Source organism: Chaetodon trifascialis, chromosome 11 (assembly GCF_039877785.1).
Source record: "Chaetodon trifascialis isolate fChaTrf1 chromosome 11, fChaTrf1.hap1, whole genome shotgun sequence".
NCBI lineage: Eukaryota > Metazoa > Chordata > Actinopteri > Chaetodontiformes > Chaetodontidae > Chaetodon > Chaetodon trifascialis.
In genome coordinates this window covers 13743940-13769016 of record NC_092066.1, presented here as the reverse complement: position 1 = coordinate 13769016, position 25077 = coordinate 13743940, and the positions used below count along the sequence as shown (strand labels likewise).

The 25077-nt window shown below is 43.2% G+C and overlaps 1 protein-coding gene across 2 annotated transcripts in view; it reads right to left on the bottom strand.

Moving 5' to 3' along the window:
- gpc5c (glypican 5c) overlaps positions 1 to 25077 on the bottom strand; it is a 94172-nt gene that overhangs the window by 34556 nt on the left and 34539 nt on the right. The window contains exons 4-6 of one of the 2 annotated variants that reach the window (XM_070975195.1): positions 21225 to 21388; positions 20075 to 20131; positions 19319 to 19441 (exon numbers count right to left, since the gene is read on the bottom strand). In XM_070975195.1, coding sequence (XP_070831296.1) covers positions 19319 to 19441; positions 20075 to 20131; positions 21225 to 21388 — 344 coding nt within the window. The remainder of the gene's footprint in view (positions 1 to 19318; positions 19442 to 20074; positions 20132 to 21224; positions 21389 to 25077) is intronic. The other variant, XM_070975196.1, reaches the window with a different exon arrangement.

Here is a 25077-nt window from a genome sequence, read left to right as displayed (position 1 = left end):
GTGGCGAATAAATGAATAGCAGCTCTCTGCAATCAACAGTCCTCAAACCTCAAAAGAAACTCAAAAAGTCTACCTACACATGTAAGGCTTCTGACTCATGGCTCTTTGACCCCTTTCTATGGAACTGACTCATTCTCCTGCCATTGCCCAATTGATGCATTTTCGTAAAGGCGGCTTTGTCTGTTCTCATCTTTCCATCTGCCTGGAGCACAGACTCGCAGTGACCTCCACTCCCTGATGCTGACCGCAAACTGAACTGTCTTGATCTTTTAGAGGCCTGCAGGAATGCTGGTGGGCTGCAAGGCAGAAAGCAGAAATTAAATATTCATCTTTCAAGGTGTGCGGGGAGATAGCAGAAAAAAAAGAAAAATGCATTTTGAGTGCACTCATGTTTCTGAACATTTCGGCGTATATGCTGTAAACAAAACTAGACTATAACATGAATACTAACATTTCAAGGATGTGTAAACATTTGACGAAGGGTACAGAGAAGGTTTGGCATAGCTACAGTGAGGGGGCGTCAAGTACATTGGCCCCAGGTGAAGTAGATTCTGGTTGTCTTTCATCTGCGCTCAGCTCTTGACTGATCACCGAGGTCTGGCTGGAAGGTTTAATGAGCCCACAACACCCACCAGGGATTCAATTAGCAAGATCACTTGTGCATATATGTGTGTGTCTCCCTTTAACTACAGGTAGGGGTTCATCTTTGTATTCCTCACACACCTCTTTTTTCAGTGAAACTCATCAGAGCACTCAAATTTCCCTAAAACAAACAACTAAAAACATTCTCATTCTACTTCATCTTTCCAGTATATCTTATTTTGAACCTCCCAACGTTACAACACCGTGATCACTGAAGACTTAAAGATGACCCATAGACACTATAAAATAAACGACCTGTTGGATTGTAATTTGTCTATAGTAACTGCTTAATTACATTCATACTGCAAGCTGCCTGCAGAGACGTTTGCCAGGATCCCAATGGTTAATGAGATTATCCACTAGTATCTGCCAGGGAGGGAAATGGTTGCACATCATCTCTGAGATGATTATAGGCAGTTTTGTAGATTTTTTTTTCGGGCTTTAAAATCAGGATTAAAAAGCACCCGGGTGCATGGTTTCATGCCGTGCTCGGGGCTTGACATTTTGTGACAGGAATTTTAAGTTAGCACGCTGTTCATCTGAATCTTTGCCTCAGTAATTAGAATCAATAATCATCTTGTGGTGACTCAAAGGCCGGGCATTTCATGAAATCCTCAAGTTTATTAGATCAATGCCCTGATAGTGTGTCAACAGGATAACATCATTGATAATACAGAAATATACCGTGCTACTGAGTTTAATCTCTGAAGCTATTAAAATCACTCTAGCAGATCCTAATATTATATTCCACTGGCGGCATGTAAAGACTGAACTGCAGGTCCTAATGGATCCTTGAAGACCCCGCGTGTTACAGTGACATTATGAGGAGACATAGTGGTCTCTGCCAGACACGTACATGCAATGTAACACATGCAAAACATAAACCGTATCATAGACAAGTACACAAATTGGAAATTGTTTTCAAAGAAAATTCAAGACTCAACTTGAGGCAAAGTCTCTGGCAACACGGAAGGTGATGAAACACCAGAAGGTTGTGTGTGTTTGTGAGTGTGTGTCTGTCTGTCAGCAAGGTGTCATTACAATTAAAAAGCATGACATTTGAATAACAAAAAAAGGTCATCTGAACTACTGACTGACTGCTACTGACTGAAAATATAAACCATGACAAATTTTCTGCCATCCCTCAAATGTGCGCCTGAATACATCATTTACTTCTCTACAATGCGATCTTAAGAAAAACTACAGGGCGATACTGAATGATTCATGTTTGTTTGATTAATTGGACGAAAGCTTTGTCTCCCTATCCCAAAAGATTAGATGTGAAACATGTTTGCAGCTTTTGGCAGTCACATTTCTGTGTGTAAATTGATTCAGATGAATGATTCCTCTGAAACAAACATCAGGCTGAATCAGAGCAAACTGAGGAGGAGAAAAGTGTCAATGAGTAATGATTAAGAGGCGATGAGGCTGTTTTCATCTGAGTGAGTGTGTATATTTTCGTGGCTGTGGGTGGTCCTATTTCAGCTGAGGAGGGCACTGGATTAGAGCTGGTGGTACTGCTGTCAGGGTAAACAGCAAATTGTTGGTTCATCATGATTAATAAAGCCTCTCCCCACCCTCCCGGCTGTTCTGGGTACACAAGATTGAACATGTGTTGAGTTCTATGATTAATACACACTGGGTCATGCCAGCTGTAGTTTTTAAAGATCTCATGTTTGAGGCTTTGTACTCTTTGTGACATCAGTTTTTTTTTTCTTTTTTTTTCTGCTTTTTCCAAAGATAACTTCACATTCAAGTTGCCTCAACATTACGCACTTTATTCCATCAACCAATTACCACACGCTATCAATTTTTCCTGCAATGTGAACAACAACTAAAGCTGTTAAAATGCAGCTTTTTCATTACACACATGCCAATATTAGAATCACTGAATACTACTGTGTATAGTAAACACTTTGTAAAATGTTAACACTGCTGCTGAAGAAAGCAACTGCGTAGAGTTTTAAAATAGATGTCTCTTGAGGATTACCGTGCATATTTTAAGAGGATGGATGCTGTGGACCAGCCCAAAATAAATTGAAATTATACTGTAGACACAATATGGAAATACATTTTATTCTTCTTTTCACTTCCTCTTCCTTTAAATGTGCACGTCTCTTTCAATCATACAACAAACACATGCAAATGCATCGAAATAAAGAGGTATCACATATTTTAGTACCAAAACAAGAGCTTTACAAAGAAGAGACCGTGCTGTGCACAGCATTAGCTTCAGTCTAACCTGTGGAGACACCTTTTTTTTCATCACGTGCTTTACTACCCTCATTGGTAGATTCCTGTATTTTTCAGACATGCATTTCTTGGCTAAGACCATGAGCTAATTTGATAGTTTTATTAGGTGACATAAGTCTACATAAGATGAAAACATATATGGCACTACAACACTAAGCCCATAACATTGTAAAATATAGCATTACAACTTTCTCTTCCTGGAACAAGAGGACTTGAAGTCATGAGCGGGGCCAGTAGTGAGAGTAAGGGAGGGGGTTGAGTAGATATTTTGTAGCCAGCTAACTTTACGAGCAGTCCTTGGACATGTTGAAATACTCTGAGCAGGAGGTTTTGTTCTGAAAGGCCAGACGGTTCTCACACACACTGTGAGCTTAGCAGCCATTCACTGTACTAACACTAAGCACATGAGCAGGCAACTGGTCAAAAGCCACTTTGCAAACATTTAATCAACATGAGATGTGTGCACATGCTGTCTCTCGGACAGTAAACACGAACATGTGCAAACGCACACAAATGTTTCGCAAAGCCTGTTCCCTGTAATGCACAGTGAACATACACACAGACCTGCCCCAAATGAGTTTATCATTCCCAGCGATAAACACAGTGAAAATAAACATGTCAAGCTATCAAGCTATATGCATAATTAAGCACTGGTAAAATCTTCGGCTGCTCTTGCAGAAGATGTCCAAACTCCTAAGTATGTGCTGTAACTTGCTGTGCTTCAAAGACAACGCTATTAGAAAGGGAGAACTCGGATCACAAAATGTGCAAGGAGAAATAGCAAGTAAATCAGGAGAGGTCATCTGCAGGGCAGGCGAGCTCAAACAGTGTGCTTTTCTTTCTCTGCTCTATTTCCACCCTCACCCTACCCATTACTTTGTATTCTTAAACCATCTCTCAAAGTCGACCAAGAAGCCATGTCTTCAGTTCAAGCCATCTTTCTTCTTCCTCTTGATTTCTTTGCCCACTACCACAAACTCCATTACATCCTGCTTTCTCTCTCTTTGTTCTCATTGCTGGCTTTCGTAACCCAGCTGGTAACCACATGAGCACGCTGAACGCCACCAGTAGCTGCAGTGACTTGGAAGCCTCGGCAGTACCTGGGGCATGCAGTATTGGCTAAGCTTTACTCTCATTTCACTCCCAGCCCTGTGTTTTTCCCCTCTTTATCTGTCTCCTCCTATCTTTTGACCTCACCTCTTCCTTGTTCCAGCTGGCAACTCAGGGATTTGGAAATGAAACAGTTCTATGGCCAGTCTTTTCCCAGTGAGACACTGACCTAATGGTTGTTCAGAAACACTGTGACACTATGGATAATGAGGCTGACTTTGAGAAAAGTTATCCCAAGTTCAACTACTAGAAAAGCTCAAAAACGGCTGGTTAAATGTACTGTAACTGTTCTGTTTCATTAAGGATTTGATTTCTGGTTCGCACCACTCAGAGCAGCGCTTTCAACTGTCGTTCCAAGCAATGAGACTTCAAATTATTTGTCCAAATTTTGCGAAGCTCCCACTTAATCTCTTAAAGAGCTGAGTCAAGGGTGCTGTGTGATTTTGTAGACCTGGCCAGTAGCCTAGTGGGCCCTCTGTTATGCCTCTTTGCAGCCTGGCAAACTTCTGTATTGAGTGATGAGTCAGACATGTGGGCAGTAAGGGAGGGTCAGAAATATAAAGAGCAGCTGAGGCACAGCAGTCATGTTGGCAACTCCACACAAGATCAAAAAGGCAGTCAGCTGCTGAACCCAGCAATCTCATCTCTCTTGTTTTGAAGTTCAGTTTGAAGCTGTTTTGATGATTTCATACTGACTCGCTGCTCCTTGCGCCTGGGAAATGCCTGCATGACTAATCATGAGATGGTGTGCAGCTCTTTAAACTTGTTTTGCCGAAATAATCATTCATCTTTAGTCTATCAAACTGTGTCCTTCTCTAGATGGGATTGGTGATATCAAAGATTGCCTTGAACATCTGTTGCTTAGAGCAGTGGTGTCCAACCTTTTTGACCTGTGACCCCTTAAAACAAAGCAATGTCTTGCCAGATGTTGCATACATCTACCAGTTGTGACCAGCTCAACCAAAAAAAAGAAAAAAAAAGAAAAGAAATTCACAAGAAAAAAAGCAAAGATTGGGCCAAATTCTGACAAAAATAAAGCTAATTTTGTGCAGCAGTTGTTTTTCTCATCTCCTATCCTGTAAATCATCACTTCTTTGGCAGCTCTGGGCCCCTAGGTCAGGAAGCACTGGCCTAGAGTAATTACAGTAAGAGCAGAAGTCATGTCCTTTCACTATTAATGGTGGGGCTCCACACTCAAACACAAACAGTCCACAGGCTGTTTCTAATTCCACTTACACTGCAGGGTTATGTCACTTCAGCCAAGATGAAACATCTTTGTCCAGGACATTTACATTAATGAATCATTACAGTTTTTGTCTTGGACTTCACCTGAGGCAGGACACCTGTGCTGAGCTGGCCGTATATCTGTCTTTGCAGCACTGTGGACCAGTGAAATATGGCTGTTTATGGCTGTGTGGTTGGGTTGGAATTACACACCACTATGTTGGTCTCGACTGCTTTGCCACTTCTTAAGAAGTCCCAGGGTGATTTTACCAAGACCAGGCTGGATTATTGAGTGGTTGCAATGTAACAGCTATATGACTGAAGGTCCAATGGCTCAAATTACTCATGGCTGAAAGCCTGTCCTCTACAGCGCAATAAAAGGTGTTACTGCACTTATGAATGGCTCCCTTCATACGGTATGTTTGTTTTCTATTTCCTTTTTTAATGCTGTCAAATTCATGTACACGGCCATTATTGGGTCAGGTCAAATAACCCATCAATATTTCTGCTACATCCTGTTTTCAATTCGGCCATCATTGCCAACACTTATCTCTTTCACTGAGTACTCCTGAGGGGAATCTAGCTTTCATAAAGAAACATGAAACTCAGATTTCCTTTTGCTTGCATAGCGTGTATTTCTCTCTTTTTACAGTGACCAGAGCTCCATGTGGTGGAGCAAAGCAGCCTGTCTGAATGTTTGCTTGTCTCCATGTTTGTTTGTGTGCTCAGCGTGGTAGCGTGGTAGCTGTTGACTGGATGTGTCTTATCAGATTGTGGGGTGGATGGAGATGAAAGCTGACCCCAGTCCCCTCTGAGCCAGCAGACCATAGGCTTGTGGAGATGCGGCCCATTGCTAATAGCGGGCTGGAAGTCTCTTTAAAATTGTGATTTCCAAAATGCTCAGTGCCAAATTCATATATATATATATATATGTATGTACACGCACGCACGCACACACGCACGCACGCACGCACGCACGCACGCACGCACGCACAAATGCTGCATTTCCGAAGTGAAAGAGTGTTCTCATTTAGCAGATTTAAGCAGCTCTGGTTGGAGTATGCACTGCTGACCAAGGTTACACTTACACTTCTTGGACAGATCAAGCCTAAACATTAAAATTTAGGTGTTGCCCGAGTCCCTGTTTGTGGTGACAAAACAGACCAGCTGTAGACTACCTCACCAAGTACTCTGGGCAGCATTCTGGGTTCAGCTCAGCCTGCCTTGGTATGCTCTCCAGGTCATTGTGACCCAGGCCAACCCTGAGCAGAGGCAGGGAGCTGGAACAGAACTGAGCAAGAGGGAGGGCAGTGAGTTTAAAGAGAGAAAAACAGGAATGGGAAAATGATCTATGACTAGGCACAGTGATTCACTTAGCATGCGCATACACTTACAGGTAATCACACACTGTGATTACCCTGTTCCCAGGAGGTGTTTGATACTCATCATTAGGGCTATTCTACCCTTCTATTTCTATTTCTGTCTGCAGGCTAGGTGATGTCTACAATATCTAGTTTGGCTCATCATTAGCCCATTATAGGCCCACATACAGCCAAGCATGTTTCATTTCAATGCTACTCCAGGCTAATGAACAGGTATCGATTTATCTAACAATCACAGCAACTGCAAAGAGCTGAATTAATTTGGTGTAAATGACTCGCTCTTGCCAACAAACTGCTCTTCTTCACATTCTCTCTCTCTTTGACACACACACACACACACACACACACACACACAAAAAAAACCCACATATACTCTCTCGCTCTCTATTTCTCTCATCCCAGCCTTTGAAATCCAGACATTAGCAAAATAAAGCAAAGTTGCAGCACAGTGTAATGTATGTACCCTTAGATCCACGTACTCTATGTACTTAGTTCTGCCTCCAAACACTCACATAGTAAGAAATAATACAAAATATAAATTACTGTAACTGGGCAACATTTCAATACAGTACAAAGACAATATTTTAAGACTTGGTTGCTAGTCTGACAGGAAAGTAAAATATGCTTCCACACTGCACCCATGTGGCCAATATTATGTACTGAAAGTCTACTGCATCCACTGTTAGCGACTTATATGCTTTCACAGCATTAGTTCAAGTTAAGCTTGTATTTCAAGGGTAAGATATGGCTCTCACAAAGCTCACAGGCACATCTTTCTGATATCAAATTCAAACAAAGCTTGACTGTTTCACTAAGCCTCCTTGATAAGCTCAACCTCGCAATGTCCCCGTCTCTGTCTTGTGTTTTGGCAGATTTAAGCATCACTTGTGGTGCTGAAACTTGTCACAGCTGAGGGGTGTGCAGACTTTTGACCAGGTGTGTCTGAGTCAAACATATTTTTACACACAATTCAGTTTTATTCAATTAAATGTCACATGTCACATCAAATCAGTTTACTTAAAGAACCTATTAGTGAAACTGTTACGTGATCATAGTGCCCTTCTAATTATCATTACAGTGACATTAGTCTGCTGTACAGTGGTCTAATATTTTGCACAAAAAGGATGCAATGCAGAGGTGGCCATGTCCGTCCTCTGAAAGCGGATTTGGATTCAGCAGGCATGCTGAAGCTACATTACACCAAGTAACAAACATCAAACATCTGAAATTGAAATTTACAACTTTTATTTCCAGCTAATTAAACACACTTTCTGCAGAGGAAGTGAGGGAGAGCTGCTACCCACTACCAACTACAAATCAATGTGTCTACGCGGTTACATGAGAGTTCAACAAATTACACAGTGAAGGGCTTCCATTTGCCTGTCTCTACTGCTAGGGACAAATGGAAAAGTACAATATGGGTATAGCATTTAAAGCTTTAATAGTCTCTGGTGGCAGTTACATAGATTACAGCTGTAATTGGCCCGTGGTTTGCTTTGAGGACATTCCCAAGCCTGACTGTCCCGACTGTGTCTGTCACTGGGTGTAACTGTTCCCCACCTCTCTGTGTCGCCTGAGCCGATGTACCAGCAGACGCACTGCAGGCTGACTCAACGGACCACACAGACTTCTGGGAAAAGACCATGCAGCTCCATTAGATTGGAGCAACGAGAACAAGTCATACCAGTCTTGCCCACACAGGCAAATCACATGCAGACAAGCATCATTTCCTGACAAAGACAGCGTTTTTTTCTCTTTACATATGCCCCCACACACTCGCTCACACGCACATTCTCCTTTCTGTGTTGCTCACAAACATGCACAAATGGCCTCTTTTGTGTTTGCATTGTCAGATTCAACTACACATGTGTGCCTTTAAAATGATTCTTGATGAGAAAATGTCACAAGTCAAAAGAGGATGTGTAATTTTCTGCTACTCTTTGCAATAATCGTGGCTGACAGTGAACCCACAGCAAGAGCAGAATTTAATTAGAGCACACAGCTGCTCTGTGAATTTAAAACTAGAAATGGTTAACCCTTTTAGACCTAAGCACAAAAGAGGCCATCTGGGCTTGAATGTTTGACTGTAAAATAGCAATATATTCTTTTGCAACGTATGTGGATTACCAAACCTGCACTTATATAACTAAAGCACAAACAAGCCAAGTGTCCAAGATTCTGAATTTCTTTCCCATTCCATGATGGTCTAAGCAAAGCGGTGCTGCACTAATGTCTCAAATACATTTTGAAACCTCATAATCTCTTGTGTAAACCGATTAAGCATTTACCTAAATCAATGACATTTATCTGCCAGTAGGTGGCAGCATTATACAGTTTTAATTCCACAAAGTCCACAGACAACTCAGTGATTTTAAGAATACTGTGCGTATGTATTCGGAGTGAAGGGATACAGGATGTATGTATGAGAAGGGATTTGATTAAAAAAAAAATGAAAAGAGTTAAAGAAATGACAGCACAGAAACCAACAAAGCAAGCATTAGATGGAGCATGTGAATGGAGGAGGGAGGGGGAGAGAGAGAGAGAAAAGAAAAAGAAAAAGAAAAAGAAAAAGAAAAAGACAGATAAGCATTACAAAACCTAGAGCGACAAATCTATCTCTTCCAACCACATGCCAGCATGCCGAGGAGGGCATGGATAACTGAGGTTAGAGGTCTGGGGGGAGCAGGGGGGGCAGTTGGTGTGTGGAAGGCAGACAAGGGCAGGCAGGGGCAGAGCCAGGAGAGCAAACTATGCCCCGGAGCACAGACGGGTGGAGTGGACCATGATCCTCTGGTGTGGTACGACCACCTGTCTGTCTGTCTGTCTGTCTGTCTGTCTGTCTGTCTGTCTGTCTGTCTGTCTGTCTGTCTGTCTGTCTGTCTGTCTGTCTGTCTGTCTGTCTGTCTGTCTGTCTGTCTGTCTGTCTGTCTGTCTGTCTGTCTGTCTGTCTGTCTGTCTGTCTGTCTGTCTGTCTGTCTGATCTAGGCCAGAATGGTGTGATTTTGCGCTTAGGGTTGACAACTCCAGCGTTAACTAAAAACCAGTCAAAGGTTTTCACATGGATAAAACTACATGATTGATGTTTTTATGCTCTTATATCAAATCTGTATGGACCAGCTGGTTTTGCAATCACAGAATGGCTCAGTGTGTACAAAATGTATCAGAAACAGGGACAAACAGAGAGAGGGCGGCATAATGTTGCATCTGGACCGTACTGTATACGCTGCCTGTGTAAGCAAAGAGTGCTCGGTGCAAACAGTCCACTTTCAGCTCAATCATACAGTACATTTGACTCAAGGCTACAAACATTCTCAGACACACTCTCATAGAAAGTGGAGAGGGCTTGCGAGGGTGTTGAGTGAGGGGGTCAGGGATCAGACTCTCTGCTGCTGCAAAGGGCACGTGGGAGAACGACTCACACTCATCCTCTGCCATGAACACATGTGCCCACACAAGACACACACGGACGACCACACAGAACATTTATATGCTCATATAGAATCAGTATATAGACATACCCCCCACACATTCACACACACGCAGAAATAGAGCCACGTACACTCACTATGGACATTTGAGAGCACATTGTAGATAGAGAGATAGGGAGGCGGACCTTACTTCTGCTACTTGACACCAGAATAACATATATGGGATTATACTGCAGTGATGTGCAAACTGCTGCTAAGGTCAGGGAGTAAGAGAGAGTGACTGGATGCAGGCAGAGAAAAGAAGGGCAAAGGTTATGCAGCTATTATCTAAATGAAGTCAGACAGATGGTACCATTGACAAACACATGGCCAAAATGGCTTTCTTGGCAGTAATCCCAGCCATAACTATCATGTTTGTCATGATCAGGCTTATCTGTCAATCAGGCACAGGTTGGAAATTGGGCACACCATCAGTAAGCTGAATTTGAGCAGTCTGGGTTCGGGTTAAGAGGCTGAGGGAATTTGTCTCTGGAGTGCCGAGACATTGGCGGCATCACTTTTTATTAGATTAGTCTCTTTTCTGTATGTTCTGAAGTCTTATGCTGTTCCAAAAAATTGCAAAGCGTCTTAAGAGTTTTGTGATTTTGCCAGGATTCTCTTTGAAAGGGATTATTTATGGAGCTGGTGATAGCTTGAAGCCATAAGAAAGTCACATTATGTTGGTGGCCTTGTCATCACTTTCAAGAAATGCCATCAACCATTTATGCACTTCCCCTGCTGTCCTCTGCCTTACTTTGTCATCTGCTGTCTGGTTCAAATCTGAAGTTGCATTTGTTGAAGTCACAAATGCTTTGCAGATATACTAGACTACTGCTCTCCGCTCGGTGTCTCCTTCTTTCATGGACAACACAAGGTTAGCCTTTTCAAATGAATTCTAAACTGTCAACACAATCATTTCTTACCATTCAGTTATCAACTTAGCACTTTTTAGGGTTTTTGCTATAACCTTGGGTGGAGGTGTTACGTTAAAGAGGCATCAATTCATTTTTCAAATAATTAATTCATTTATGTCTTCCTAATTAATGAAATGCTAATGTTAGCTGTTGTCTAACGGTAGCTAATGAGTTATCAAATATGGTGTTTTACCTTGAGCTATGGCCCAATGCCCCCTGGAATTTCATTATCCACATTCAGCTCAGTTGCTGATCTGTAGGGATGCAGTGAAATGATGACAATTTGTCAGATTCTCCACGTTTATACGATTTCTGTGCATCATCACTTTGCCTTCATTCTGCAGCTCCTCCCTGTGGAGGCCACATTCCCAGTACCACTCGGGGGGGCTCCAGTGAGCGAGCAACGACACCATACCCACCCGGAATTCTAGGAACGTTTTCCCTGTGGTTTCAGGTTACCGCATACACACACAGCACAGATCACAGCCACACACACATACACACACGTACACACAGTAGTGTACTGTACTTTTGTTGTTTGTACAGAGTTGGTTTTGTTAGCTTTCCCTCTCTCCTCCCGTGCCTGTCATTCACTTTAATTCTAAACTCACATCAGCTTGGGCAACAACTTGGACTAATGCTAAAACTTACAACTGGATTCGAACCAGGCGTTTTGTTCAGAATCTCACTCTGATGGTAAATACCACATGCTGAAAACTTAAACTGGTACACACATTCACACTAAAACTCTACAGGGAATCTACCCAATTCTCCCCATGGGCCCCAAATTCAGACTTACAGGTATATATTACAGTACATCAACAAAATTCAGCTCACATTCAGGCAAAAACGTACACTCAATCAAGCTCTGACTTTCATTTGTAAAGTCTTGTGTATCCCCCAGGAAAAAGGATAACAGTGTCCCGAAAATAGTCACAACAGAGAGAGGTTCAGCTCTGCAAGTCAGATGCAATCATGTTGTGTGAGTGCTGATGTGTGTTGGGTGTGTGTAGAGAGTGTGCGCTGTCTATGGCACACAGAAATAGTGTGAGGGTCTCTAAGGCCATAATCCCGAGTCCGCACGGCTACAGTACAAGCTGCGTGTTTGGATCAAAGCAGAGGTTTGAAAGTGGATTTTCTCTGCCTTTGAAGAGTGTGAAAATGCACACCGAACTGAATGAGTCATTAAGAGTGTGTTACTGATATGGCAAGAGGCAAAGATATGAGGCTTTTCTCACACAGTGCCATGGGCTGTATGACCCCAGAACTAGTTCATTTATTTTTTTTATTTGTTTTGTTTTAGCTGCACTAAAAGTCACACTTAACCACTTCAGAAGTGGCAAATGTGTGCTTTACTTTGGTAGGCACTTTGAGGTTTGGGTTATGTACCACCACTCAAATCCCACCCTACCTTCTGGAAATTAGGGTCAGAAGAGGTTGGAAAATGTGATGTATTATTTGATTTTGTATGCTGTGTGAGAAAAATTGGCAATTAAACTGAAATTCCTGTATAAAGTCCATTAGGAACTAGAACTAATTACACATATTTCATCATATGCTCTTTCTACTGAGAGAGAGAGAGAGAGAGAGAGAGAGAGAGAGAGAGAGAGAGAGAGAGAGAGAGAGAGAGAGAGAGAGTAAAGGCAGGTGTCAATTATGCTCTGGAGTGTGTGTGTGTGTGCGTGTGTGTGCGTCAGCTGGTGTCATGTTGGTTATATATGCACGTGAAACGGCTGGTAGGGCAAAGTGTTTCAGTTAGACTGCAAGTTTATTTAAAGCAGCAGTCGGAGCTTCAGTCTAAAACTAGAGAGCTAACTAGCTAAAAGCCATACGCCTTGCAATCAAACAGCAGCCTGGGATGCATCTAACACCTGAGCAGCTAACTTACAAACTGATGTGTCTCAGCACGCGCTGACTCAACCGTGGGTCTTTATGCTGTTGTTTGCTTGTGAAATTGACACCATCACTAGAGCTGACACTCTCTGCAAAGCTGCATTCTTAATCATTTAACCCGTGTTTTTCACCAGGTAACGATAAGATAAAATGAACATTCCAACAATACAATGACAAAAGAAAAATACTGGCTTTGGCAAGACTAGAGCAACTGAAGTGTTCAATATAATCTGATGAGTAAAAAAGACTAAAATGGCAACAATTTTTATTGACTGAGAGATGAGACTAAAATGCCCAGACTTTGGACAACAGGATGAGATGGACTCTAAAATATTAGACCGAATAAAAAAAATTAGGTGAAAAAATGAACACTATTAGAAACCAGACTGTTGACACAAGCAGAGACAGCTCTAACATTGCGACACCATGATAAGCATTACAGACCATTTGCCAAGAAACAACAGGCACTTCGTTGCATAGCTGTGGCGTCTTCCAAGAGCAATTTTATGACACAAGATAAAATTGCCTCTAAAATACAGGGTTTGTCCTGGAGGACTCATCCTTGACTTTTTTTTTTTTTTTTGCACGTAATATTTTGGGCGGTGCAACGATTATGTGCGCAATTGCATATAATCAGTGGCGCTGACATGAAGGAGGACACATATTTTCGGGTTTTGTCCTTTTGTTCACTGGCATGGTGCATCAAAGTGCATGTCTGAGGTACAGAAATGCTCGGGAGGCTAACACAACCCTCTCAAACACACACAGACATACACAGACCACACAGACCACTATTGGCTGGCACCCAGACACGCTAGCAGTGAGGACTTCAAACAGGCTCATAGAGGCAATTAAGCCACAAAGACAGAGGGCTCTCCTAAAGCCACTGCTTCCTGCTGCCACTGACCTACATCCCTCATTTTTTCCTTTATCCATCCATCAGGTCATCTCTTCTTCTATCCATTGTTTCCTCATCCACACTTCCCACTCCCCTGCATGTCAATCCCTCTATTTTGCATCCTCTTCTCCTGTTTGACACCTTGCCAATAGGCAAGCACAGAGGTTAGTGGGTACACTATGACCACCTCGCCCAGTAGGAACTGCTCCAGTAAAACATGCCAGTCTATTGTGGCGCTTTAATTATATTAGCTCAACCCACTCCACCGGCTGGACACACAACAGAAGGGAGGGGCTGTAAATCTGTGTCCCTTCCATAAAAGTGATGACAGCAAGACTGAAAGGAGTTGGAAGGAAAACTCACAAATATACAATGAGCACAAGGCACACTATAAAACCAAAACTTGAGCGGGCCGAAACGCATAAACGCTCTGCAGTCAGACGCATGTGAAAGCCCAAATGGGCAAATAATTGTACAGTGAGGCCCACAAAATCATATGTGCATACTATCTTCTGACACTTTACCCCCAGCACAGCTAGAAATACCAGAACTCCAAACTCTCACAATCCAAGCACTTCAGCAGAGAATAAGTAACTCAGTTGCTGCAATATGATCGTTGTTTTCCCTTTCTCTCTCCCTCTCTCTCACACACACAGACACACAACACAAAGATATAGATGCAAAAAGAGAAAAGTCGAAGCAATGTAGTAATGCAGAGCAGGTCATGCTGAGGTCCCAGGCAGCAGCCCAGGGTTATGGGAAAGGGATGGGCCACTAAATAAGAGCTAAGCAGACACAGAAGAGAGGGATTGTGGGAGGGACGGAAGAAGGACTGAGAGGTTTGTCACAGACACCAAATGCAAATGGAAGAGGTGAAAGGGTGGTGCAAGAGAAAAAAACTGAATTAAGTCTATGGCTGTTCATTATTTCTCTGAAGTCAACTGTTCTCATGACTCTACTGTGCCACCATTCATGTCTGTCCTCATGTCCACATTTCAAGAAACAATGCATGCGCTTTACAGACTAAACTGACTTCTGCTGGTGTTTTGCAGCTACAACAAAAGCCCTTAGCGACACATACACTGCACACATACTGTAAACACACAGCAGGGAATGTCCTTCCTCTGCATATAGTAATTAATTTATTGCCCCCTCTGCTAGAATTTCATTATCCAATTCCCTTGCATTTTTCCAACTGAGCTCCTCTGACCCAAGAGACTGACACAGAGAAGGCAAGGAAGAAAAAAAAAAACAAAAAAAAAAACTAGGACTTGATGGGACTGGAAGAAGGAGAGAAAGTGAGTGTGAGGGGTGAGGGCTTTGCCCGCTGCAGAGCTCTCCCCGCCTCTCCCTGCAATAACGGAATGGATTCCAGATGTCAAAATGATAAACAAATGGATTGTCATAACCGTGTAAAAATGCAAGGCATTCAGAAGCACTCGCACTGCTGTATTGTCTGTGGTCCTTCCCCTTGAGCTAATCTGAAACTTAAGAGTCATCCCTGAAGTATAGTGATGAGTTATTCGTTTTCCACTCCTGTTTAAGAACATACGCACATATCCACATGCGCTACACACCCACATGTGCACACACGCACTCGAGCTCATCCCTTTTCCTCCCTGCAGAATATACACAGTCTGTATACAGTGTGTAAATCAGCTCAACACAAAGTGAATCCCTGATGAAGAGCCAGAATCCATCTAAATCATCTTTTAACACATGCACTGCAGAGTTAAGGAAAGTTCAAACAGGAAGACCTCTTCATTCACTCTCCACTCTTCCCTTTTCTTCTTTTTATTATACCATCAGCTTAGAATGTAAGTGCCGACTCTTTCCAAGTTCACATCATTTAATCAAGTAAATCTGATGTTACAGCGAGACCAAATGCGGCAAGTCCACCACACACAAGCAGTGCCAAGCAGAATCACATGCTTGTGGGTAGAACTGTATTTTCGTACATCCAAACGATGTTTCTGGTTGTTGCAGTTCAGATTCATTGCTGAAACAGATCACTGCATGAGCTGAAGTCTGTGCTGCAATCTTCATTTAGATTAAAAACATAACAGACAGCTGTGATTGGTTAATACACCATTAGTTTTCACCCTTTCCAGTTAAACTGTGGCCTTCACTCAGCCTTTTGCCACCTGCTGTGCACCTGATTTGCTGCTTCTCATAAAAAATTAAATAACGGGTAGAGGTGACTACACCTAGGTTGCTGTATTCAGCCCGGTTTTACCCTCGAGTAACCTCTGCTCTTAATAATTGGTTGGTTCCTGACAGGAACAAATCAAATATTTTCTCTTTATTTGCCATCCATACCCAATTATACTGGGTCTGGTTATGTTGAATACATTTAACGGTAAGTTGTTGTCTAATGAAACCGCCTCATGTGTTTTCAGTTGAGGGGCTAATTAAGGTCTTTATGATGCCATAACAGTGGTTATAGCCTGCAGCATTGTTTCTTAATCTGCACACTCTATCTACTACACTAAATATGTCTCAAAAGTTCCCCCAAAAAGGCGAGAAAAAACAGGGATGGTAATTAAGTAAAGTGAGGAGAGACAGCAATGAATTATGTCATTTTGTGATAAGGCCACCACAATTGATGTACAGTAACTGCCTAATCTAAATAAAGAATGTGGTCATTTTGGTTGATCTTATCTTTCCGGAAAAGATGGTGCAAAGTATTCACACATGTGATGCTGTAAATGTTCAGAGATGTTTGAACACATGCCAACATGCACTTTTGGTTGTAAGTACAACTGCTTGCCCTCCGCTCGCCCCTCTGTCATCAGATGCTGAATAAAGAGAGGAAGGGAATTTCAATCCCCACCGCCTTTGATGTGCTTTGAAGTATTACTACATACAAGAGTGTGTGTGTGTGTGTGTGTGTGTGTGTGTGTGTGTGTGTGTGTGTGTGTGTGTGTGTGTGTGTGTGTGTGTGTGTGTGTTTTCTCACATATGGATGTGTGTCTGCTTGCCTGTGCACAGGGTGATTGTGACTGGATGAATAGCCCCTCCAGCTGTTGAACAATATGGATCCCGTGTGTGGATTGATATGTGAGTGCGTGTGTGTATATGCGTCTGTGTCCTGAGGCTTGCCAAGCCCTTGGAGGCTTTGCGAGCCCACCGCACAGGAAGTCAAGACTATGACATATTGTGGACTAACACCACAGCGGCCTTGCGTGTCCATTTTTGAGCATTTGTGTCTTCATCGTTGTGTACTTTTTCTCATCTCCGCTCATATTTTCTCATCTTTGGCTCTCACTATTTACCCCTCTCTCATCTCCTTTGCTGCTCTCAGGCGACTTTCCCAGGCATGGTGGCAGTAGTAGTGGCAGCGATGTCCAAGTCTTTCCCATGCAGCCTCATAGGAGGGTCTTTGTTTCCCCTCCAGGCTTTGGGGGTCCCCACGGCAGGGCTGTGCCCCACTCCACTGACTCCACAATGGGTCTTTATGCTGCCAAGCCCCCCTCCCTACATCACTCCATCATGCTTCCCTCCTCAGGGGCACAGGGAGGCACAGGGGGCACCACGGCACCAAAACGCCAACTCTTTTCATGCCCTGTCCTTGTCCTCTCTCTCTCTCTTCCTCTTGCTCTAATATGTGCCAGCCGAGTCAGATACAGTGAGAGACGTTGCTGAACAGCCACAGGCCCATCTGAGCAGTTTATGAGTAGTGCCAATTGTTTCAGTAGGGTACTGTTTTCTTATTCAACCGAAGATCACTTGACGCTGCAAGCAACGACCTGGCTCTCACCAGGGAGTGTGTGATCACACACCGCTACAACCCATTAGCGCAGTTGTTGAAAAACCAGTGCCTTTGGTTAGAAAAAGTGTAAGAACTGGCTTTAAACACAGACAAAGAAGCCGTATCTTGACAAGATTAGAGACTTGTGGTGTTTGTAGCGCTGAGTAGCTGCCTCGCCCTGTGTTTACTCATTCATATGCTCCTGATCATGGACCTGGCACACACGCACATTGGCTGCCTACTGCACATTATGTGCTGACACACTGTCACAGGCCTTGATTAATGGGTGGTCTGCTTAATATCTCTCAGTCATTGGCAGGTCCTCTGCCATTGGGAAGGCTGGGAGAGTGTCAGGCCAGGATGTGAGGATGAGAAAGGAGATCTAAACTAATACAATGATGAGATTTTGAGAGATGGCTTTTTTAAAACTAACTAAAGTGCAATTTATTCATGAAACTCTCAGACAAAATGCTTTTGGCAACCACTGAGGATAATAAAAGGGGCTTTTTGAAATCTGAGACATCTGTTGATGTGCCTAATGTCTTCCCATGTACTCATGTACAGCATAATCTATGATAAATCCAAGCAAAGCGGACAAGGGCCAAAGGACCTGACAAACACTCATAGAGTGGATCATGGGGAAAAGGCATCTGTGGACCTCTGTTTTCCGCTGTCAGGGCCAATACTGACAGTGCCAAAAGCGGAGGTTGCCACGGTAACAGGAGCCAGTTTAGGGCCACCGCAAAAGAAGGAGAGCATAACCTTGTCATAACTGTGGACTGAACTTCGAGAGCATTTAAGAAACAGCTCCAGCGGGGGAATCAGTTGCAGACGCTCTCTGGCTCAGTAATCTGCATCAATTCTCTGTTCTTTTCATGCTGACTAAGAAAGCGCACACACACACACACACAAACACAAAAACAGAGAGTAAGTACTTCTGTCTCTGAGAGATGCACCCAAAACCATAAGCAAGAAAAGGGTTCCAGGGCCACACCTATAAATCAGCACAAATAAAAACCCCATAAATATGTGAAAGAGAGAAAGGCACAGATAACAACTTATTAACTCTCATACAAAGGAGGGGAGAGCCAAGCAACTATTTGTTCTGCCTGCGTTCATTCGATGTGGAGATGGATTTAATGACTTCCTTATTTCTACATTGATTAACAACAGCCAGCCACACTGACTCAAAGACTGACAACATCCTGCACAAGCATGCAGAAAAATGTGCAGAGGGTCAGAATGTATTGAGAAGTCATCCTTCTGAAAGCAAGGTATTGGAGTTATTACTCTATTATCAGGTGAAACTGGATGAGCTATTTTGAAAAAGGATGCATGCAAACCAGGGTCTACTGTCGTGTCATTAGGAAAACATGAAAGTTCTCATATGCAAACTGCCAAAAATAAAAAAGTGTTAACGCAGCGGGCCGTAGCAAAGTCATGAAGCAAGGTACAAAACATTGCCTAATCATGTGGAACTCTCACAGCAAGTGCAAGTCTAAATACCAAAGTGAATCGATGCTTTTATTAAATCTGAAAAGAACAATGGATTTTGGGCGTATACATCAATAAGGGGTCAACTGAAGGGAATGATAATCTCAGTTTTTTATCTCACATTCTAGCTGTGTCCACAGCAGTGTTGAGCAAAATCAGATTCTCAGCTTGTTTTTTAAAGTGACATCAGCAATGTAATTGTCCAAGAGGGACAATTTATCACGTCTTTATTGACCACAATCTTAAGACCTTTTAAAATTTATAAGGAATGGGAGGGGAGGGTCTCTTACCTCTCCACGACATCATCTCCGCTCCAGCACGTGGAGTCGTCCACTACATTCTCCCCTTCGCACAGCATCTCCGGCAATGCTGCAAAGAAAGACTTGTAGCGCTGCAGGTACATCAAGAACTCCCTAAGAAACACAGACACATGGGGAAAGGCCACAGAGCGATTTGAGCACACAACTGAGGAATGCAATGTATGATTGCGGCCACAAATTTGGTGTGGTTGGTGGACGTAATTGCCAATAAGCTGGTACCATACCACAGACGGCAAACAGTATTTCCATTCCATTCAACAATACATGCATGCGATAAATACACGTGATGAATTTGATGGCGGCAGAAAATGAGTGAATGTGACCGCTTCACTGAGTCAGCACATTTTTCTCAATTACGCTGGCAGTAAAGTGCTTGCTTCACAAGATCGGCTAACACATGTCATCGATATAGACACTGTCATCTTGAGCAAAACAATGGCTCAGTATTTTGATTGGACACACATTGTCGCCACCCATGAGGCAGAGCGAAAATGAGCAGGGGTCATGAGAGGTTATGTGCTGAGTCAGTCAGCGTTGGGAGTCACTGTTGAAGAACAATTGGTGAAATGAATACGGATGATTTTGTAAGACATAAAAAAAAAGCACCCAGAAGACAAGGGTAGTCAAGTGTAAACAAAATGTCACAGGTGTCACAATATGAGCTGTCATTGCTCGATAAAGTGTGTGAGGGATTGAGTGAAATAAGATGCTTGTGTTCATGCTTACCTAGAGAGTGTTCTCAGACTATGTTTATTGTTCTTGGAGGGTTTCAGGGGGAGCGAGCTGGGAATGATGGGAGTTGGAGTCCAGGGGATATTGTTGCAAGCAAGGAGGATGCAGGGATGTGAAAGGGGGCGGGGGGAGAAAAAAAAAGAAACAAAAGGATGACATGACAGGACACGTGGGGAGGAGGGAGAAAAGACAGTCAGTTGACCCTGGAAGAGAGTGATTATTCATGCACATGCAGAGACCACGCACCAAATAAATCAATAACCATTTTTCCCCCACACCACACCGACAATTAAAACAGATACTGCTATTGAATGATAAGTTAAGTACGAAAACAAACACACAAGCAAACATTCGCACATGTGTAAGTGGTTAAATATCCACAGGAAAGCCAAAGAAAGTTCTGCTGAGCTCCTCAGTTCATACTTTTTCCCATTAAAACGAAATATAAATGTTGCTTTACTCTATCATGTTTCAGATTTTTCAGCAATACACTGTTCTCCCTTTACTGCAGTGGGTGCTGCCATGTCTCTGAAGTGGTCAGCGCTCACATGTGCTCTGGTCAGGGTTGGCAGCAGGCAGGGAGCTGGATTGCGTTGCCATGAATGGCGGTGGCAGTGCCAGGCCAGACCTGTCAGCTAGACTGGCATCAGTGCAGTGATTCATGGTTTGGGACAAGGTCAGGCAGGCAGTGCTGCAAGTGTGTGTTTTGTGTGCGTGTTTCTGTGTGTGATGCTATTTAAGCTGAGGCCGGCTGGTGTGCAGAGTTGGTGGTATGGCTGTCTGGGTAAACAGGAAATTGTTGGTCCGTCAAGATTAATCTTACCCACACTCCCCCTCTCCTGGCACATGGCTGCCAGCTGCTGTGGGCATGGGACGACTGCCTCAGAGGCCAGGTGGAGGGCACGGACTTGTAGGCTAGTGTGTGTGCATGTGTGTGTGTAACCATATGAAGAAAGACAGAAGTGATGGCAGCTGAGAATAGACATTGGCCATCCCCTAAGGCTGACTGTTTTTCCTTTAATTTGAATTTTCTAGCTGAACGTATATCATTGTAGTTAATTACAAGCCAAAAAAAGCTGCAGCTGAATATTTGCCAGAAATAAAAGAGGTGATTTACAAAAGCTAGTAGTAAGCTTTCTCCTACCTCTGCAAGTGGGCTAACTGCCCCAGCCACTGCTCTGGTAGAGGCTTGGAGGGGACAGCAGATGGAAGAGGAGAAGACGAGGTCACGGTAGAGGTTGTGACCTCTGTGCTGGTAGGTTGCATGCTTGTAGGTTCCCCAGTAGACAGGCCACACACCTTGTCCACCTGTGGGGATGACAGAGCAAACACACACACACCTGTTCAGCTTGGAAAACATATAACAGCATGGGCAGAGCTGCAGGGCGACTTCCATAAACTGCCAATTGGCACCTGCACAGCTGAAAGCATATAAACGCAAATGGGTTATTCAAAGTGAACGCCTTTTTTTTTTTTTTTAGAAGCCGTCAATTTCAAATGGAGAGTGCCTACATTTCAATGAATGATTGCAGGGTGAAGAGAGGCGAAGAGAATTATGGAACGGAGAACTTCAGAGTAACAGACAACATGGGAAAACGGTGGGCGTGAAGTGAGGGATGTGATGAAAGAAAATGGTGTGATGAGTGAGTTACTGCCAAAAGGGCTGACAGTAAATGTAGAACATTCCACTACCTCATGGGGGCGAGTGCACGTGTGCGCTGTTGGCAGCGATGGCAGGTATCTCCAGTGGGCTATTAAAGCCAGCAGTGGAGAGGACGAGACGGCGGGGTCATGAGAACGAAGGGGCGTGTGCTTCAAACGGAGAGGTAAAATCAATGACAACTCATTGGCTTAAAAGCCTCGGGGCCAGTGTTATTAAGTGGTCCTCAATTAGCCAGAGAGACATAGTGTAATGGCTCTTGCATGCTGGACTGAGTAACTCGAGTGATCAATGCATATCCAGTGCTTTGTCTGGAGGGATGACTCATTCCGCCGTGTAAGGGTGTCCAACAGGTCCACATAATATTGAGCAGCACTACTTATTCATCACTGATTTAGAAAAAGCGAGGCAAGAAGCAGCCAGAATGATTCAGTCAGACATGCGTACAGTAAAGCACACCTCGACGTTTCCCAGAACAGACGGATGATCATGCTGCTTCCTTGACTGAGAATACTCTTTTATCATTTCCTTCACCGCTATGAACCAGGGCCAAATTATGTTTGTTTTGAAATCACAAGTTGAAAGAGTGCAATTTTCAAGTGTTTAGTACATACACAGTGGGGAGTAAAATGACTGACAATAAAAAAAGGATGAGAAATTTGTCAGGCTTCTATTTAACAATAGTAATCAACTCTGACACTAATCCTGCGGATACACTCCGGATATGCTCATAAAAACATCAAAGCAAGCTTTTCTCATGCTGTCAGACACAGTGCCACAGAAATGCAAGCGTTCAGGACGGCCTGCGAGGAGCCCAAAACAATGGAATGCACAAACAAATATATAAACTACATTTGGGACAGAACTGGCGAGCATCTGTGTTTAAATGGTTGGTTGAAGGGGTGTGTCCGCATGCTGGGAAGAGTTTGGATAAGTAAGTCTGGAAGCAGCTGAAATATGTGTTAACGGTCACAAAAAAACTGTCTTACCAGCCAGCTAAAAATACACTTTCCCTCCAGGGTGAGACAGATCCGTCATCTCGTGTGCCTTATAAATAGAGTTTGAATGGAAGTTTTCACATAACAGCGAGCGATTCCTGAGCAGCGTGGTTGTCAGTGGCTCAGGATTCCAGCGGATGATTTCTAACAGCATAACCAACTACCTGAACATCTCTCAACTTCATCGCACCGTTTGCACTTTGTTCCTCACTCTGGCCCTTCTCTCCTACTTTAGCTTAATGACATTTTGGTCTTAAATCCTCTGTTGAGGCAGACGCTGCGCACGGGCATGGTTGTTTTATTGCATTAACCTTACCTCCCTCTGGACCAATAAAACATGCTCACATGTGGCCGAGCAGCTCACAGCCACACATGCACATGCAAACGTGCCACACACACACATTACATTGTGGCGGTGAGAAGAGATAGGACGTAGCAACTGTTTAGGTGGTGCGGCCTATCAACACACTAAGCCAATTGCTCTGTGCATGTGCTGCAATGCTTCTGCAGACAATTAATGTTTAATTCATTTGCATACCTTCTGCACAACATGACGTGTTCAGACATTTATTAGAGCACTCGTAAAACTTCAAACCTGTAAAATGGACTTTTTTATGAAGCAATGTTTGCCAAATTAAGAGTATCCAAGCAAGGGTAATGGGTAATATTCTAAAATTAACAGCGTAGTTTCTATTTTGTTGATTAGGCTGGAGCTTTAGATATTGTTCAGTCCAGGATTATCAACACTTGCAAGTACACTAGTGTTTGCAGCAACAAATAAAATGACTCAGTAAAACACTGTTTATTCCAAGACACCGTAAGGCCATAAACGTCAAGGCTGATTCATTTTACCCTGCAAACCTGCTTAAATCTGTTTAGAAACTACATGTAGAAATACTTGAAGCACTTGGCCAGTATGGCAGATGCAGATGATGAGAACCACAGGCCTCTTCATTAAGTAGCAAAAAATACATTCCAGAGATTTAAAGCACATATTTCAGACAACATACAGTCCCATGACATCATGCCCAGACTGCAGTGTTTGGGAGGTCTGCAGCTCTGTGTGAGTGTGTGTGTGTTCGTATGAAAGTGGTGAAAGCTGGCAGGCTGTGCAAGCTGCAGGTGTGCAAAGCGATGAGCAAAACTGAGACAGGTCAGTGACAATAGGTACGTTTTTTGTTAAGGAAACAGTCTGTCTATAATGTCTTTCTTTAACTCTTTATCCTCTTTTTTTAGACCACTTCATTAATTGTATATGTATGTAGTGCTACTAAGTACTGGGCTTTTAATGTTTGTTTATTGTTACTGATGGGATTTAATTCAGCACATGAAAAACAACCAAAAAAGGTCAGAGCCACGGGCTATCATTTCTCTCCACAGGTGATAAATGAAGGATTAAGACAAGATCTAATCCTGTCCCTGTGAACTTTTCAAAGAGCAAAGTCTTAAATCCGGTGCCATTTCTCACCTGCCTTTGTGTGACACTCTGCTATTCTCCGAGACAAAAATGTAAACATCCGTGTGAAATATGAACATCAAGAGGAGGTCACTCACAGTTCTGTTTGCATTAGCCTATTATTTTTAGAGCCAAACCACAGAGAAGAGGTTCAAAAATGCGCCACTTTTGAAGCCGCGAGAAGAGACTGGAGAAAGGCCCGCGTTTCCAAACAAAAAGGCTGACACAAATCATTCTTCTGCCTAACTAAGCATACAACAGTGTAAACAGAACACAAAGTCAGCGCAGAGAAAATAAACAGCGCCCTCGTTATGGATCCTCTTGAGAAATGCTCTTATAGGATGGATCCTATGACCGCATAATCCTGAGGGCCAATCAGGCGACAGGCTGAATAATGACACGGGCTAGAACAAGGACGTAAATCAATTATCTCTTGACCTGATGATGGCGTGAGAATGACAACCCCACTCGGGATCAGCATCAGCACTTGGTTTTGTGTGTGTATGTGTGTGTGAACACCTGTTTGTCCTTGTTATACCTCTACAATTTCAGCTATTTTGTGGAGCATTCCTTATATGATTGCCTGAGGACAGAGACTAATGGAGGGGGCAGGCTTGTGGGATGCAAGTCGTCTGCATGGGTAGACATTAGGGAAATACAAGGCATGTATTCTATGTGCATTTGAGCTACCCAATGAAACTTGATTTCTGCCGCTGAAGGCAGGACGGTATCTGTTTTTACAGCTATGTACACGTGTTTTACTGGTTCATCTTTAATGTTTTGCATGTCAACAGAATAGACATTGGTGGAGTGCCTTTGCAGCTGAATGGTTGCAGCGCATGCCACATTGCTGCAAAGGTTGCCGATTTGATTGCTTGCCCCT